At 40.9% G+C, this 17,698-nt stretch overlaps 1 protein-coding gene across 1 annotated transcript in view; it reads left to right on the top strand.

Moving 5' to 3' along the window:
• Positions 1-17,698, top strand: part of MORC1 (MORC family CW-type zinc finger 1) — a gene marked incomplete at both ends in the record, with an annotated part of 186,278 nt that overhangs the window by 163,901 nt on the left and 4,679 nt on the right. The window contains 3 exons of the mRNA XM_082711563.1: positions 2,701-2,847; positions 10,069-10,156; positions 11,882-11,935. Of these exons, the coding sequence (XP_082567689.1) occupies positions 2,701-2,847; positions 10,069-10,156; positions 11,882-11,935 (289 nt within the window). The remainder of the gene's footprint in view (positions 1-2,700; positions 2,848-10,068; positions 10,157-11,881; positions 11,936-17,698) is intronic.

Here is a 17,698-nt window from a genome sequence, read left to right as displayed (position 1 = left end):
AACAGAAAGGACATTTCCAAGGAAGTGAGCTCTTACCCTCACTTAGACTTGTCAAAGGTGCTTCCCAGGCATTTAGACCCTGTGACTGTGAATCCAAATCGTGGACCCTTTTTGCATAGGAGCACATTGAATTGAGTGTCGGAGAAAAACAGAGAGTTGTTTTATTTTCTGCATTTGCTGACAGAGGATTCCCTCTGAGACTCAGACCCTCTCACTTCACTGTTCTACTCAGAAGCCTTTCATGGCCCCATCACTTGTGAGATAAGTTACAAACTCCTCAGCACGGTGGAAGTCCCTTTCACTCCTGGTCCTTCCTGGAGCCCCCACTTTGCTTCCCAGAGTTTCTGAGTTGCTTTGAGTTCTGTTTTATCACATTTCCATCTCTGTCCATGCTGCTTCCTTTGCCCTCTGCAAGCTGTACACCAGTCTATAATTCTTTCCTTCAAGTTCGGGTTCAAGTGTTCTCTTCTCTGGGACCCCCAACTCTCGCAGGCAGACTCAGAGTTTCAGAGAGCCACTAATGCAGTGATCAGAGCAGTCATAACTCCTTCAACTTCAATAATTATCTGTTAGGGGCGCCTGGGTGACTCAGTGGGTTAAGCGACTGCCTTTGGCTGAGGATCCCAGGGCCCTGGGATTGAGCCCCGCATCGGACTCCTTATTTAGCAGGGAGTCTGCTTTTCTCTGGAGTTCTGTGATCTCTCTCGCTTTCACTGTCTCTCAATAAAATCTTTAAAAAAAATAATTACCTGTCAAATATCAGCTGTATTCTGACACGATGGGTGAGCAACACCATTGTCAAGTGGAATTGTCCCTCTGAACATCTGTCTTCCCATAAGGATGGGGACCAGATATTTTCTTCTTCATAATTCCAGGTGTCTGAGCAGTCTTCCCATAGCCATAGCACCTTTATCCACAATAGCCTGTCCCACTCCTGACAAGGCACAGTATCAGATCTTAGCATCCTGCTTGTTTTTTTTTCAGAGTACTTACTACTATTTTAAAGTATCTTATTGAGTAGTCTCTCTCTCTCTCTCTCTCTCTCTCTTTTTTTTTTTTTTTTTAGGGTGTTACATTCTAGCTTGCTTACTTTCTGTCTTTTCACTAGGAGCTAATTCACTCCATAAGAGCAGGGCTGTCTTGACCACTTCTGTGTCATTAGCATCCAGAATAGCAGCTGACTCAGAGCTGGTATATTTGTTAATTGACTAAATGATGCAGTTTTCCCCCTATGCTGTCACTAGACCACTTTATGGATAATGGTTTAGCCTAGAGTTCTTTATTAGAACTTGACTCATAGAAGAATCTTATCAAATTCATTAATAGTAGTAGTGATGATAAAGATCATAATAGCAGTAATAATTCGGCACTATTTACTGAACACTTATTAAGTGTAAGAGTTGGGCTGAATTCTTCGTGTGTCTTGTTTAATCCTCAGCACAGCTCTGTGAGGTTGGCGTTATTACTATCTGGCAGGAAGAGAAATGGGTTCGGAGAGGACTCTCTGTGCTCAGGTGTAGTGTACTTTACCTTTTACCTCCAGTGCATGACTTTTCAGCATCCCAAAAAATGATAAAAAAAAAAAAATTTTAGAGGACTACCATAATAAAATTTTAGCATAAAAGAAGTTATACTTAATAAGCTTCAGATAGTCTGTAAGTATTCTTTAAGAGACAAGCATTTTGTTATAATCCTCTTATCCTTAAATAAAATATCAGTCGAAGTTAGAATTAATGCCAAAAAGCTGCTGACAGTAGAAACACATTCTATTTGATATAAACTCTTGTCCAATTTTTAAATAACCCATACAATATAAACATAAAACTCTCCAGAGCTATGGTCTTAATATTAGCATGAAAGGATTACAAAAACCCCCTCGTTATATGACAAGCAAATTCCTATGTGATCTGACCCCTACCTGCCCACACAGCTTTGTCTCCCAAATTACAAGTCCCCCAGCCCTCTTGAATGTGTTTTGTTCTCACAGTACTGAAAACCTTGGGTCTCATTGACACAGTGCACTATTATGAGTGTCCTCATTGTGAGTTATTCTCCGCACTACAGCTAGTTACCCTTTTAAAACACACAGCAGATCACCTTGCTTCCATGAGAGAAACCGGTCAGTGGTAGTGCCTGCTCTACTTAGAGTAAACGCCAGTTCCTGCCCCCTGGCCACAGGCCCCAGCCCTCCCCTCCCCGGTGCCTCACTTTCCCACACACTCCACCCCAGTGGTCCTGCTTCATCTCTACCCAGGATCATTACATGTCCCCTGGAACACGCTTTTTCCTACAGATTTTGACTAAATAGTTCTTTCAACTGATGTTACCCTTTTTTGTTTTATTTCTGTATGTACCTTCCCTCAGGCTAACATAGAACTTTGGTTTAAAAGACTCTTTCAGCAAAGGAAGCAAATGTTATGGGACTACTCTAGTTAAGGATGCATTACTGCCAATTCTGTTTAATTGTAGCTCCCCCAAAAATCTTGAAACAAGATTTGTCGGGAGTAAATAGTCATTTTTCTAGTTGAGAAGTGATTTTCTTTAACTCCCTAAATGACAGTTTTTAGCATGACATTTATGGCCTTGCTCTCATCTATTGTGTATTAACATTTTATTTGTCATCTATTAATGTTTCTGAATTTGTTGGTACCTAATAAATTATAAGTCTGAAATTATAAGTCTCGGCTTGTTTTTGCACAGTGCCCAGGTGGAAGGTTTAAGTCCACGTTCGGGACACGGCGCCAGCTTCTCTGTGAGGGGTAGTTGTCACGTTGTGGATTTACCAACAAAATCTTCTCCAAGCATATCTGTTAAGGAAACTATAAGAAAACTGGTGTCGAATTTAAGGTAAAGATATTTGCTAGCCTATTTCCATTTGCTTTGTGTCACTTTCTAAGCCATGACAACGCCTCATCTTTTTTTTTTCCTCCCCCCGTGGAGTGGTAAAGTTATCAAGAAGATTCCGTAGAATGACTGTATGATTTATCTCCTAACTATGCCACTACAGACACACCATGGGATTAAATGTCTCTTGAAATAGAACTACAGTTGCTAACTGCCCGTGTCACGTGGTCTGTCACGTGGTCTGGCAGTATGGGGAATGTTAGTTCTCTCTTGGATGTTATGAAAAATTCTTACTGAACTTCTTCCTCCCTTTCTCCGTTCCTTCATCTTTCATTTTTTATTTATTTTGTTATTGCCTGATAAAGACCTTCATGATATTTGTAATGGCCTTCTGGGAAGTCTTCTTTTGTAGCTTTAGATAAGAAACTTCTCAAGGGAAAGTGAGTTTTACTTTCTGGTTCAGTGTAGAAGGTGAACATTTGTGGGCAGGGTCAATGAGGGACTTAGACATCTGAATCTCATTTCTCAAAGTATATAGAGAGAGATGGGATAAAGTCCAGGACTCAGAATTTTTCCAACTAGGGACCTATGATAGGAGGCTTTACAATCAAGCCAAAGAAGTTAGTATACGGAAGAGTGCTCTAAAATATGTAACATAGGGAGGGAAGGGGGCGGGAGCAGGAACACCACAGAATTAGTGGAGCCAGTGGTTTGGTTAAGGTTCATAGCCTAGAGTGGCCTGCCTTGTAAAGTAAGAGGCTTTCGGGTAAGGCAAACCCACCACATGTCCTGGCTAGAATAGTATTTTTCTTGAGGACAGTGACTTTGACTTTCTGATCGATGAATGACTGCAAAAACTTCCTGAAGAAGAGAGTTGGCAAAGAATGGAATTAGAAAGTTGGCAAAGAGAAAGGTAGTGGTGGGGCATCCGTATAGGGAGCTACAACTTCGACTCAGGCCCAGGCTTTGGTCTTGTGTGGAAGGAGACTGCAAATTCAACTAAGACTTGAACTAAGACTTGAACTCACTTCTACAATAGTCATAGGCCTTATGGTAATTTCTGCAGCAACATCCAGGGTTGCGAGCCTCTGCACACATGGGCATGAAGGTCACCCCTATCCCTTAGAAACACACTCCTAGCATCTGTCCTGCCCTAGGAGAAAAGAGGAGGAACTCTTGGTTATGGAGTAGGCAGATCTGCTTGGACTTTGCATTGGGGCACATCTTCACTAATGATACCAGGGATCCAGAGATAAGTTGTTGGCCAAGAAATGAAGCCAGAGTACTACGTTTCTGAACACTTAAGTTGTTTTTGCTTGTTTGTGTGTGTGTGTATGTGTTACTGATAGTATATATTTAGTATGAGATACATGTCTTTTTTATTAACATATAATGCATTATTTGCCCTAGAGGTATAGGTCTGTGAATCATCAGGCTTACACATTTCACAGCACCCACCATAGCACATACCCTCCCCAGTGTCCATCACCCAGCTACTCTATCCCTACCCCCAATTCCCCAGGAACCTGCAGTTTGTTTCCTGATATTAAGAGTCTCTCATGGTTTGTCTCTCTCCTGATCCCATTTTGTTTCTTTTTTCCTTTCCTACCCCCCCACAACCTCCTTCCTACCCCCCCACAACCTCCCTCCCTCCCGCCCTGCCTCTCAAATTCCTCATATCAGAGAGATTATATGACAATTGTCTTTCTCTGATTGACTTATTTCGCTCAGCATAATACCGTCCAGTTCCATCCATATCGTTGCAAATGGCAAGATTTCATTTGATAGCTGTATAGTATTCCATTGTATATATATACCACATCTTCTTTATCCATTCATCTGTTGATGGACATCTAGGCTCTTTCCATAGTTTGGGTTTGGGGACATTGCTGCTATAAACATTTGGGTGCATGTGCCCCTTTGGATCACTACATTTGTATCTTTAGGGTAAATACCAGTTGAACACTTGAGTTTTGACCACTTAATCTGCTTGGCACCTGAGCTGGAAGGCCGCCATTAGCCTGGTAATGGGATGGAAGCAGTCCAGGCCTCAGGGTGTTGTACAGATATTACAAGGTTGAAAAAGGCCACTTGTCCAGTGACCTGGATGGTCAGTCAGTCTTACACTGTCGTGATTCATGGTACAGTCCCTCAAGAATGAGATTCTCCAACCAGTTCTGTCAGTATTTGTCCAGAAGTAATATGTAAGCAATTTTGAATTTGGTTAGCCTGAATCCTGGTTTGTTCCTTCCTGGTTCCAACATTCAGGCATGTCAACTGAGCACTAAGATTGGGTGGTATGTAATAAATTATATATAGGAACGTGTCTGTATATATCAGTAAATGTGTGCATGTGACTAAAAATGTATGAAGATGATCACATGTCCAATGATTGGCTTATTGTTTCTTGATACTAATAGCTATCCTTTTTGAGCTGTTACTATATTTTAGGCTTACCCAAGTATTTTGTATATATTAGCTCCTTATTTCCACAAGTTTTTGAAATTTGGAAGCTGAGAGAAACAAACACACTCAAAGTCACAATTACACAACAACTGGGACAGGGCTGGGTTTAAGCTATGGCTTCCTGATTTGTCATCTTGTGCTCTTCACTATCGTATACACACAGACACAGGTGCATATATACATATACATATACATAGGATGCCTTGTTTCAGAAATATGTATGTGTATGTATATACATGTAAGTATGTATGTGTATACATGTACACATTTTATCACACACACACACACACACACACACACTTCACAGCTCTCCATACTGGGATCTGGTTGCATTGGAACAGAGTTTGGGTGTGCCGCTGTGTTTCATCTTTCTCCTTATTTTTTCCTTGGTTCATCTTTGTTCTGCATTTAAGTATATCATTACTATTAATTTTAATGTTACATGTGATCAAAAAGGGGATAATGTGATTTAGTGTACTAAGACTTTAAAGTACATTCGCTTCTATAATTAGGCATCCCTAGAAAATTAAAATTTCCCGGAAACCATCTCCCTAATGAACATGTAGAATCTTTGGTACTTGAAATCATCATGCTATTATCAGCTGAACACTCTGAAAGCCAAATGTATTAATAAATCAGCTCTCAGTACAGGCTTGAATTTTTTTGTGGTGATTGTTTTACAAAAATATTAAGTGGGAAAAAGAATTGTGCGGAACACAAAGCTTAACTGGAACAAAATGAGTTCTTCATTTATCAATCTTCTCTTTTGCCTTCAGCAGCATGTAGTATGTTTTCTCACATTTCACTAGTTCTTGTCCTCTTTGTTTTTCTTACCCCCTGTACTGTGCTTTTCTGTATCTGGTCCACGTGTGATTCCTTGTGTTAACTAGACTTCACATGTCTCGGGGCATGAGGATTGTGGTGGATTATGTAGAATGTGGACGGTTCCATGTGCTTTGCAGTGACCATTGCTCACCAGATTTGCCTTCCTTGTCACCCGCCAAAGAGTCGTTGGAGCCCTTTCCCTCCACATGGTTCAGTCTGGACCTGACCTCATCCTTATCCCTTTCCACAATGCCACGGAGTCTGGACACTTCTTTTGATTACATATTAATGGAATAAATTAATAAAAATACTAGTTTTTGTTGTTCCTTTCCATTACCTGATTATGCTCAGTTTAGTGTTTTTGGACTTATATTGCTTTTTGTTTTATGTGTATTAGTTTATTTAATCCCCAAATATAGTAACATCTTTGAAAACAGGTTGGATTTTCCACACTGTGTCTAGCATGTATTAGTAGGTATTCAAAGAATACTTTTTTTCTTAGCCTCCCTGCCTGTATAGACCCCACTGCAAGGCTTGAACTCATGATCTTGAGACCAAGACCTGAGCTGAAATCAGGAGTCTGACGCTTAACCGATTAAGCCACCCAAGGGCTCCTCAAATGATACTTTTAATAAAGTTGAGAGGGATTAGTGAAAAAGGCAGTGAATATTATTGCTGATGTTAAAATGTTTTCAGATTATGGGGATCACTGACTTGTGTTAAGTCAGAGGTAGATGAGCTAAACTGAGATCCAGACTGTTAAATTGTATCATATGGTCCTAACATTGGATTATTAAATCTCAAGTCACGCTCAATAGTAATAAGAATAATACATATTTATTGTGTACTTCTTGTGTGCCAGGCATTGCCCTAAGGACTTTGCAAATGATAACTCACTTAAAACTTTCAACAGCCCTGTAAATAGACTTTTATTATCTCCATCTTACAGAAGAGAAAATTGAGGTCTGTAGAAGTTGAGTAATTTGCCCACCATTACACAACTCTTAGGTGGTAAAGCTAGAATTTCAATCCTGGCAGTCTCATAGGCCTTGCTTTGAATTGCTAACCCTAGTATGCCTTGTTTCAGTTCATTGCTGTGTATGTAAACTTGATAATAAGGCAGACTTTATTTATTTCAACTCTGTGAAAACATGGTTTGTGTTAGCTTAAATTTTAAAAGTATCAAAAATAAGTTTATAAAAGAAAGTCCCTCATTACAGGTGGCTGCCAGTTACCAAAACAAGAGAAAAGCCCACAAAAGTAAATATACTAGCAATTGAGGTCTGTCAAAAAACGTGATCTGATTCCTGGTTTTAGGAAATGAAGCTATGCCATTTCTGTTCATCTTCATCCTTCTCTTTCACTGGGTTGGAGAAGAGAGTTTTTTTTTTTTTTAAAGATTTTATTTATTTATTTGACAGAGAGAGATCACAAGTAGGCAGAGAGGCAGGCAGAGAGAGAGAGAGGAGGAAGCAGGCTCCCTGCTGAGCAGAGAGCCCGATGCGGGACTCGATCCCAGGACTCTGAGATCATGACCTGAGCCAAAGGCAGCGGCTTAACCCACTGAGCCACCCAGGCACCCGGAGAAGAGAGTTTTAATCTACCTCAAGTAAGAGGCTCTTTTTCTTAGCCAAGACCAAGTTTATTAACTAGGTTAATTTATATATTTATTTATATTAATTTTTATATATAAATATAAATAAAATACTTATTTTAATTTTAATAAATAAAATATTTATATATAAATATATAAATAAATATATAATTATATATAATATATTTTATATAAATAAATCTATATTTGTTTATATATTTATTTATATATATATGCTGTTTTTAAAAACAGTGGCTGGATGACCAGGTACTTCTGTGTTTCCTTTCTCATGTCTAGAGAGAATGGGGCTGTATTAACCCAAGTAAAAGATTTTTCTTAAGAAAAATCGACTCTGTTGAGGAGGGAATAGGACTGGGGAGTAAAAGGGTACATGGGTGGCTCAGTCGGTTAAGCATCTGTCTTTGGCTCAGGTCATGATCCTGGAGTCCCGGGATCGAGTCCCTCATCAGGCTCCCCACTCAGTGGAGAGTCTGCTTCTCTCTCTGACCCTCCCCCTTCTGGTGCTCTCTCTCTCTCATATAAATAAATAAAATCTTAAAAGAAATTTGCTTTTCTGGAAGCTCCTCCTCGGAAGATTGCTGATTTGCTCTCAGTCTAAACCCAGAAGCGTTTATACCCACCATGACAAGGACTGGTGCTCAGGAGAGGCTCAAATCCTGTGTTGGGAGAAGGGAGACTGGATTTGGAGGGTGCTGGTTTGTGTAAAAGATCACCTTCAGGGCACCTGGGTGGCTCAGTTGTTTAAAGCCTTTCCCTTCAGCTCAGGCCATGACCCCAGGGTCCTGGGATCGAGCCCCGCATTGGGCTCTTTGCTTAGCAGGGAGCCTGCTTCCTCCTCTCTCTCTGCCTGCTTGTGATCTCTATCTGTCAAATAAATAAAAATCTTTAAAAAAAAGATCACCAACCTTCTGCCCTACCAAACCAGCCCTAGCGGTGACCTCAGGTCCCTTCCTCAGGGCACCACATGTAGCTTTGTTCTCCATCCCTTCTGATTTCTGCTCATCTCAAATACCCAGAACCCACTCCCCTTCTTACTAACTGGGTGAATAATTCTGGGTAGCGCGCGCGTGTGCATGTGTATGTGTGTTTCTCGTTTTGCAGTGCTGAGTATTTTAACATTTGGATTGAATTTTGAAACTATAAATGAATATTAAAACATCATATTCTTAAAAAACTAGAATGTAAATTATGTAAGGAACAGCTACTTTATCTTTTGTGTGCCATACCATTTTACAACTGAAAAGTTTTATAAATCTCTTGGATAATATACATGAGGTCCTTAGACCCCTTCAACACAAAAACACTCTATGTACTTTTAAGATAGAGGAGCTATAAATTTCTAGACTTCACGTTCTCCCAGGGATGAAATATGCATCATCTGGGTGACTAATCCTAGAAAAGCTGTCACCCTACAAAGGTGGGGCCGCTACTGCCTCTTGGCAAAATGAAGCCCCTGTCAGAACAATGGCCAATTACTGTTTGGAAAGAACAGGGTCCACACATGATTCCTAAGAGTAGTTGCAGAGCCCCGGATGAAAGGAATTACCCTGGAGAATTGAGTTCTTCGGTTTTCGTAGAGGAACAAAAAAGTCAGGAGACAGTGTCTTTCCTCCAGGATCTTTGCAATGCTAAGTTTTCTTCAAGGAGGACACTCAAGTAGGTACGGTGCTTTCCTGGACTGATTGATTATGGGTGGGCATTGTGAGCCCTGCCTGCCTTCCTCTCTCTTACTCTCCCTCTCATACTTTTTTCTTGCTTCCTTTCTCCCTCCCTGTCCTTTCCTCTTCCTTTCCTTCCCTTCCCTTCTCTTCTTCTTCCCCTTTCTCCTCCCCCTTTCTCTCCCCCTTTCCCCTCCCCCTTCCCCTCCCCCTTTCCCCTCCCCCTTTCCCCTCCCTTCCCTTCCCTTTCCTTCCTTTCCTTTCTTCCTACTTTCTTTCTTCCTTTCTTTTTTAAATTTTTAATTTTAAGGTAAGTGTAAGTTCACAGGCAGTTAGAAGAAATAACAGAGATGTCCTGTATCCTTTACCTACTCTCCCCCAGAGGTAACGCTATCACAGGATGTCGGCATTGATACAGTCAAGATACAGAACAGTGTTATCACCGTGAGGATTCCTCCTGGTGCCTTTTTATAGCCACACCCAGTCCTTTGCCCCCCAGTCTATGCTTTTTGAGGAGGACTCTGATGGCAGTGCTAAAAGCAATTTGGTGGGCTTGAATGTTCATCTCTGGCAAGTGTTTAACCCCCAGCAGTTCTGACAGGTGAGCGCTGCATCCCTGTTCCCAGTATATCACCATCTCCACTCTGCTCACATTCCTAGGGAGATTCTTCTGTACTTTTTCCCTGAGTATCAGCTACCATCAGAATTTGGCTACACATCTGTCAAGGAACTTGCGGCAAGTTTTGAGGTAAGCTGGCTTTACTGGAACTTGGAGGGCATGACAGAATAGCCCGAACTTAATCTTCATTGCAGACACATGGTAAAGTGTTACTGAGAAGAGGACCTAGAATGGTGTAAGGGAATGAAGATGGGGGTCTTTGTACCAAATGGATGACTCAGAATGAAAACTGCATTTAAAACCAGTGTGGCCAAGGTTCTGTTGAACTTGGAGAAGATCTTAAAGACCGAGAACAGAGAGTTGCAGAGATGAAAAGAAAGAGGACATGGTCCCTGACTTCCCTCCATGACACCAAAAATAGAGTTTCTGTTGCTTGGATACATTTCCTCATGATCCCTATAATGTACCAAACCACAGCAAGGACAAACACCCACCAGAACAAGAGATGTGAAACATCATCTCAAATAACCAAACTATTTACTAGTAAATGGGTACATTCCTATTGCAACTTGAAGGTACATGTTATAAAATAAATGAACTATGGATTAAAGTGATTTGGAGAATCCTGAGGTGAGGTTTGGGTGCATCAACCACGTCAGGTGTGAAGAGCTCTAGTCTGACTAAAATCACTAGCATCATAGGGAAAGATGAGGAAAACTCTATTTACCAAATCTCCTTTCAGAGATAGTGCCATATATGATTAGAAGGAAGACCTGATCCAGCTGTCTGGCCTCATTTGGGTAGTCCCCAGCCCGCTAAGTCACTGCAAGGTATGGTGAGGCTGAGTGAGCTATGCCGGCCTGAGGCTTCCAGAAGCTGCTCCCTGAAGCTCAGAAGAACCTTGGGGTATGGGAGGGTAGGAGAATGCTTTCTCTGCCTTCATGCACAGCGTTGCTTATGGAAAGGATGGATATACATGGAAAGGCTATTAGTGAAAAGAGCACCAAGTAATTTGACAGAGGTGCCGTATGCCTCAGTAAGATCCTGGGAAGAAACCCTTAATTTTCTAATTTTCTAATGTATCACTATTGTTTCTGCTCCCTCACCTTCCTGCCCTCACCTCATCCTCCTCCCCACCCCACCCCCAGCCCCCACCAGGTTTCTGACTCTGGTGCTTCACTGGGACTGTCTCATGAGGCCCCCAGTGACCACTGAGCTGACAGATGCAGCGGTCACTCTTCTCTGACCTCTGAGAGACCAACCCAGCTGGCCACTTTTTTCCTTCTTAAACGACTTTCTTTGTGTCGTTTCCAAGAAAACACACTTAGCATTTTGTTGCTTTTCTTCCTTCCATCTTTTCTGCTGGCAACTCAGTTCCTTCTCTGTTTGGTTTCTAAATGTTGGCACATCTGAGGGCCCATTCCTGGGCCCTTTTCTTCTTTCCGTTAAGTGCTGTTTCTGGGAGACCTCGACGAGTCTATGACTTGAAATACTATCCCATATGCCAGTGACTACCCAGTCTCTTTCTGTGATGTTCCCACCTAGAAGATCCCGACTCCAACCACCTCCTTGACTTCCTCTTGAATAATCTTTGCCATTTACTCCGCCTTCTCGTTTTTTTCTTCTGTAATTGCTTAACCATGTTTATTAATTATGTAGACTGCCTTACTCTCTTTAATATTCTTTAGTTGATTAATTTAATTAGACCCAAGCTTAAAGACCCACAATACCAGTGTTGGCCAGTTCTAGGCTTTGATGATTTTTTATATTAGATACTTCTCATGTTAGCACTCTGTTGTAAACAGCTCATTCTCCAAAAGTTAATATCCTGTTCCATTATCATTTACAAAACAGCTGGAGCAATGCCCAGAGCAGACAAACAAAAAGCTGAGAATGTGCTTCAACCAGGTAAGCTTTTTTTTTTAAATATAAATGTAGTCATTTATATTCTAAATGATCCCATATTCCAAAGAAATAATATACTTTTCCAAATGTTAGGTTTGGAAGGAAATCAAATTTGCATTCTCTTATCAAGACTAAGATTAATGTGTAGCATATCAGATGTCACAAGCCAACATCTTTGTGAATTTGAAAATGCAAATGTTTCCACAGCAGAAAGCTCATGAAACACTGGGAGTAGGACTATATTTTGAACAGAATACATGAAGTTCGCAGTCTTTAAGAAATAGATTAAGTCCTTGAGACACTGGACTAAACCAGAAATCATTTGCAGATTAGAGTTTTTAATTATTTTGGACAATTTGATATCTCTAGGGTTTGCTTGTTTGTTTTTTTGTTTGTTTTTTGTTTTTTAGGATCCTGTCAACAGTTTTTAAGTTTATGATTTTTCCATTACAAAAATACTTATAAAAACAATACTACTAAAAGTACTTATGCTTCTAGCCATCTCCTGGAAAACTGTCATAATGACATGCAAACTTTAAAGACTACAAGGGGCGTGTTGACCCCTGGAATCATGGGAAGCAGAAACCGAAGGAAAGGCACTGCCTCATCTCTTTTGTAGGGAATGGAATAGATTTGGATATTCTTGTTTCATAAGTGAAATAGAATTACGAAGTCAGTTCCTGAAGACATATGACCAGACAAACTTGAGATGGAGATCAGAACCTAAACCAGACTCCTCCTTAGAAAGGCTGCCTCACAAAGTATTTGGAGTGTAGGATGTGCCTAAATTTCGCACCCTTGTCGATATATTTGCCTCTGAGGTTTCTGAGTGAATGCCTACTGGACTGTGATAAACAGCTAGAAATGAAGGTTTCCCATCATTGTTCAACTGAAGAGCGAGTTTATTTTCTGAATCATGTCTGTTGAAAAGGAGTCTCCGAACATTTTCAGGCTGAAGATGTGCTTGGCCACATTTCCTAACTAGATTGCAGGACAAAGTTTTCATTCAATATATTTTTGATCCTATTTCTAGCTCTGTATTATTTTAATCTATGAATGTAAAGCAGGGATTGGTCAAGAGCCAGTAGAGATAGGCACTAGCGTAGGCCTTTTATATAAGCCAGTACCTCATTAACCCTCACAACCTCGGGAGGTCAATGCCACTATCTTTATGATAGCCATGAGGAATGAGAGAGTCAGCAAGGTAATAGTCCAGTACTGTGATGCAAGTGAGTAACAGGTTCAGGATTGGAACCCAGATTTGTGCCACTCCAAGCTTGTTCTCTGCATCACTCTCTTCCATCTCACCCTTGTCCAGGCTGTCCTTCTTCAGTCTGTGACAGGATCTGCATGTGTTAATTGCCGTATATATACCACAGCTTCTCAGCCTTTTGGTGTGAAAGATTTATTGTTTACTTACTTAGAGACCTTGATGTTGCACAATGAGATACATATGGGGGGGGTGCTCACAGTGGAATGGGGGAGTGGTACATGGTGGGCAGGTTGTTTAGTGCCCTACCAAGAATTGTCCCAACTGGAGGTCTATGGCAGCCAGCTCCAAGAGTTACCAGGAAGGCTCCTGGATCTTCCCAGGGATCTTCATGTAGTGCTTAGGGATCTCTGATTTAAATATTTAACATCATGAAACTTAGAGGTTTGCAAAGAATTAGTTTGTCACACACCTTAGTTCATCCAGGCTTATGTATGTCTTTCACGTCTGTTTCTAAATGGTATTTTTCTGCTATCTATATGATCAGTAATGGAGCCACATTGTTGTTGGGTTTTCGAGACCAGACTGAATAAGGTAGGTATTTATGCACGTGAACAATGTTAGCAGAAATGATGAGTAGAATCCTCTTAATGTTTAGGGCAAGTGGGATTCAAAGAATCAAAGCAAGATAAACAGGCAGGAGACCAGGACCTCTTGTTGAAACAGAGATGTTGCAAGCAAAATACAGAACAATTGTGATCATGACTTCCCCGTTATGAAACTGCTTGGTCATGAGGCCTTTATTATCGATTGGTAGTTTTAAGTGGGTGGTTATAAAAACACTTATAATCATCTTTTTTGAAATCCAAGGACAGATCTATGCAACTTGATTTAAGCTGTGTACTTTTAATAAAGACAGCTACATCAAAGCACAGGAGGACCCTTGGTAAGTCACAGATGTCTTTGGTCACCTTGCCCTGGGTAGTTGTTAGTAGTAGTTAGTAGTAGATAGGTTATGAGCACATAGGTAATTGTACACAGCTTGGCTGGAACCACCATCTTTTTTCTTTCCTCTCATAAAACATTTGCCCCATTCGAAATGGAATTGCTGCAATCTACCCAACGAGCCTGCCTCTGAGCCTTTCCCCATGCTGCCCCCAGGACACTCTTGTCTACTCTCCCAGTCTGCAGTTGTCCTATTGAAATCCTGCCCACCCAGTGTTGGGTCTGGTCCATGCCACCTTCCACTCCAGGTCTTCCTCAGTCTGTCCCTGTGAACTTAATCTTGATTTTCTGTGTTCTGAGAGAAACTTAAAAAAACTTGTGGTTTTTTTTTTTGGCATTAATTAAATTTTCTGCCTTGTATTGTAGTTGTTTCTTGTATTTTATTTTCCCCTTAACTAGATTATAAAATCCTCAAAGTTAACAATTCTCTCTTCTCCAACTCTGTATCCTACCAGCATTCAATCAGTACTTTTAAATGCATCGAGACCCTACCATTTGTACACGAAATCAAGTTTGATTGTTTCTGCTGGCCCACATAAACACTCACATGTCATGTACCTAAAAGGAGAGTACGAAATCTACAGATCTTGTAAGCCAGCCTTCCTTTGTGCTAACTTGTTAGGATTCTGGAGCTCCAGAGCTGCTAGAACTCTGAATTTTTAAATTCAAGGCAGAAAATTAAAATCTCAGTTGAATATCCTTTCTTTCAAATCCTAATTCTGTTCTGAATAATGGAGTTTGGAAAGGTTCCATTTTTGATCTGCCTCAAATACCTCTACAAGAGTAGGCTTAAACAGCAGAACTAAGCCTCTCATCTTGTTGCAATTCTCTACTCCTCCTAATTAAAACATTAATACAACCGGAAGTTCTTTTACATTGGGCCTTGAATGCTCTCAGAATTGCTACCTTTTATAGAAACCTCCTGAAAATGTTAGTTTAGAAAGGAAAAAGAATAAATCAGGAAACTGGATGGCTGGTGGTATTTAAAAGAAATATAGTTTGCTTGGTTACAAAACTGAACTTTGAGAGACTAAGTATGACCTTGAATGCAGTGTACTATATAAACATTCATAATGTTGTACTGTACAAACAGTGTTATCTTCTGAACTTTTTACTGTGAAATAATTTTAGGTACATGGGAAATTATAGAATAGTAGAGAGGTCTCAGGTACCTTTCCATTTTTCCCAATGCTTATGTCTTACATAATGGTATAATTATAGTAGAATATCAAAACCACAAAATTGAAGTTGGTGAAATATGTGTCTCATTTTATCCATGTACGTGGATTTGTGTAACCACCATCAAAACCAGGATCCAGACTCCCACCACCACAGAGATCTCCCTGTTCTCTCCTTTAAAGTCACACTACACACACACACAAGCACCCTAACCCCAGAGAGATGCTCATCTGTTCTCCATCTCTATCATTTTGTCCATTCAGTCATGCTATAGAAATGGATTCATATAGTATGTGTCACCTTCTGATCAGCTGTATTCACGTAGCATACCACCCTTCACATCCATTCAAGTGTTATCAATAGTATGTTCCTTTTATTGCTGATAAGCATTTCAGATTTCTTTTTAATTTTACTTGGTTTGTTTTCTTACTACTACTGCTTTTATCAAAAAGTTGGGGGTGCCTGGGTGGCTCAGTGGGTTGGGGCCACTGCCTTCCGCTCAAGTCATGATCTCAGGGTCCTGGGATCAAGCCCCACATCGGACTCTCTGCTTATCGGGGAGCCTGCTTCTTCCTCTCTCTCTCTCTCTCTGCCTGCCTCTCTGCCTACTTGTGATCTCTGTCTGACAAATAAATAAATAAAATCTTAAAAAAAAAAAAAAAGTGTTCCCTAGGCTATTATTCAGGTGGCAAAAGCCATGAAGTTCTAGAGCTCTGAATACCAAGAACTCTGCGTGACTGGTGACATCTGCGCTACCTGGGACCCTGTCCTCCTTATTCTGGCTGAGTTGAATTATTGACCCAACTCCACCTTCTGGCCATGGGGTACAGCACTCCCTGAAGTTGACTAAAGCCCCCACAGTTGATGTTACGTTCTAGAGAAAAGACAGATAACAGAGCATAATGTAAATGACATAATTGTAGATACTAAATATGTAAATAAACATAAAATAATTGCGCGGGGCCTGGGGATGGACCATGAGGTGTGTATTGGGGAAGAGATAATCTATTTCAGATGCAGTGAGCAAGGGGTACCTGAGCCGTGTTTCAGCACAGACGTGAGGCAAACAGGGAGTCTTAGGGAGGCTGGGCTTGAATTCACTGAACAGAGAGAGCAGCAAGGGTGAGGGGCCTGGGGCAGAATAAGCTCCATGTTTTCCTGGAAGGGTGAGGCCCGCAACTCAGGAAATAAGCACAGGCAGAGGCAGGCCAAGGATTTCAGCATTGTGTTAATTGTCCCTGCACAAGTGTCCAGGCAGTTTGAGACTCTCAAAATCTAAGATTTCTTTACAGGGCAATCCACAAATCGCACAATTAAGTCTCACCATTAATGGAATACATTGTGTGTGTGTGTGTGGTGTGTGTGTGAATACACACATATAAGCGAGTGTTTGCCACTGCGGAGTGGTATTTGGGTCCTTGCTCCCAAATACTCCTCTTACTTAATAGCACACAAAAAGCATAAATAGGGACACCTGGGTGACTCAGTCGGTTAAGCAGCTGTCCTCAGCTCAGGTCATGACCTCAGGGTCCTGGGACGGAGTCCCATGGGGACCGGGCTCAGTGGGGAGTTTGCTTCTCCCTCTTCCGCTGCTCCTCCCCCTCTCAAACAAATAAATAAATAAATATCTTGTTTTTTAAAAAGAAAAGCATAAATAATTGGAAGGTAAGTTACTGATATTAATCCATGTCAATTACTTTAAGTATCTTAATGATCTTTAATGAGGAATCCATACTCTAATGATAATCTGTGCCTCACTTGGGGCACCATGAACCTTCTCCCATAAGATGTGATATTTGCATGCTTGTTTTATCTCATTCTATAGTTGATCTGAATCTTATATATCTTCGTATCACCTACTACAAAATTCAGTGCCTTGGTTTTAGGAGGAGGTTAGTTAATGTTAAGGAGAATTCAGTATATTTAAGGGGTTTTGTTTGTTTAAAGGATTTTATAAAAAGGAGAAATACACGAGGGCAATGAATACTTAAAGGGGCTAATGTGGACAGTATCTGGAATGGGTCTGCAGTGAGTGTGGTGAAGGGGCTGGTGGGGAGGAGAAGGGTAAACCCAGAAGACAAATGAGACCACCTTACATTTTTCCTGGGAACCTTGTCATATCAGAACACAGAAATCTCCTCCTTACAGAAACCTTCAAATCTGGATCAAAACAGGATTTGCTCTTTATCTCTGAATATCCCCTGCCCTCTCCAAATGTTGACCCCAGCAATTCACATCACTTTGAAATTGGAGCATTTGGCCTCTCCATTCCCTTTTCTACTTTGTGAGTGCCTCGTTCACAATATGAACTCTTGGGAAACAATCAAGACTCTTGAATTAGTAAGGGTCACGTGTGTACGTCAGTGACCATT

Source organism: Mustela nivalis (assembly GCF_964662115.1).
Source record: "Mustela nivalis genome assembly, chromosome: 1".
In the NCBI taxonomy this organism is placed as follows: domain Eukaryota; kingdom Metazoa; phylum Chordata; class Mammalia; order Carnivora; family Mustelidae; genus Mustela; species Mustela nivalis.
The sequence above is the reverse complement of the archived record's forward strand: the minus strand, read 5'-3'. Positions and strand labels throughout refer to the sequence as shown.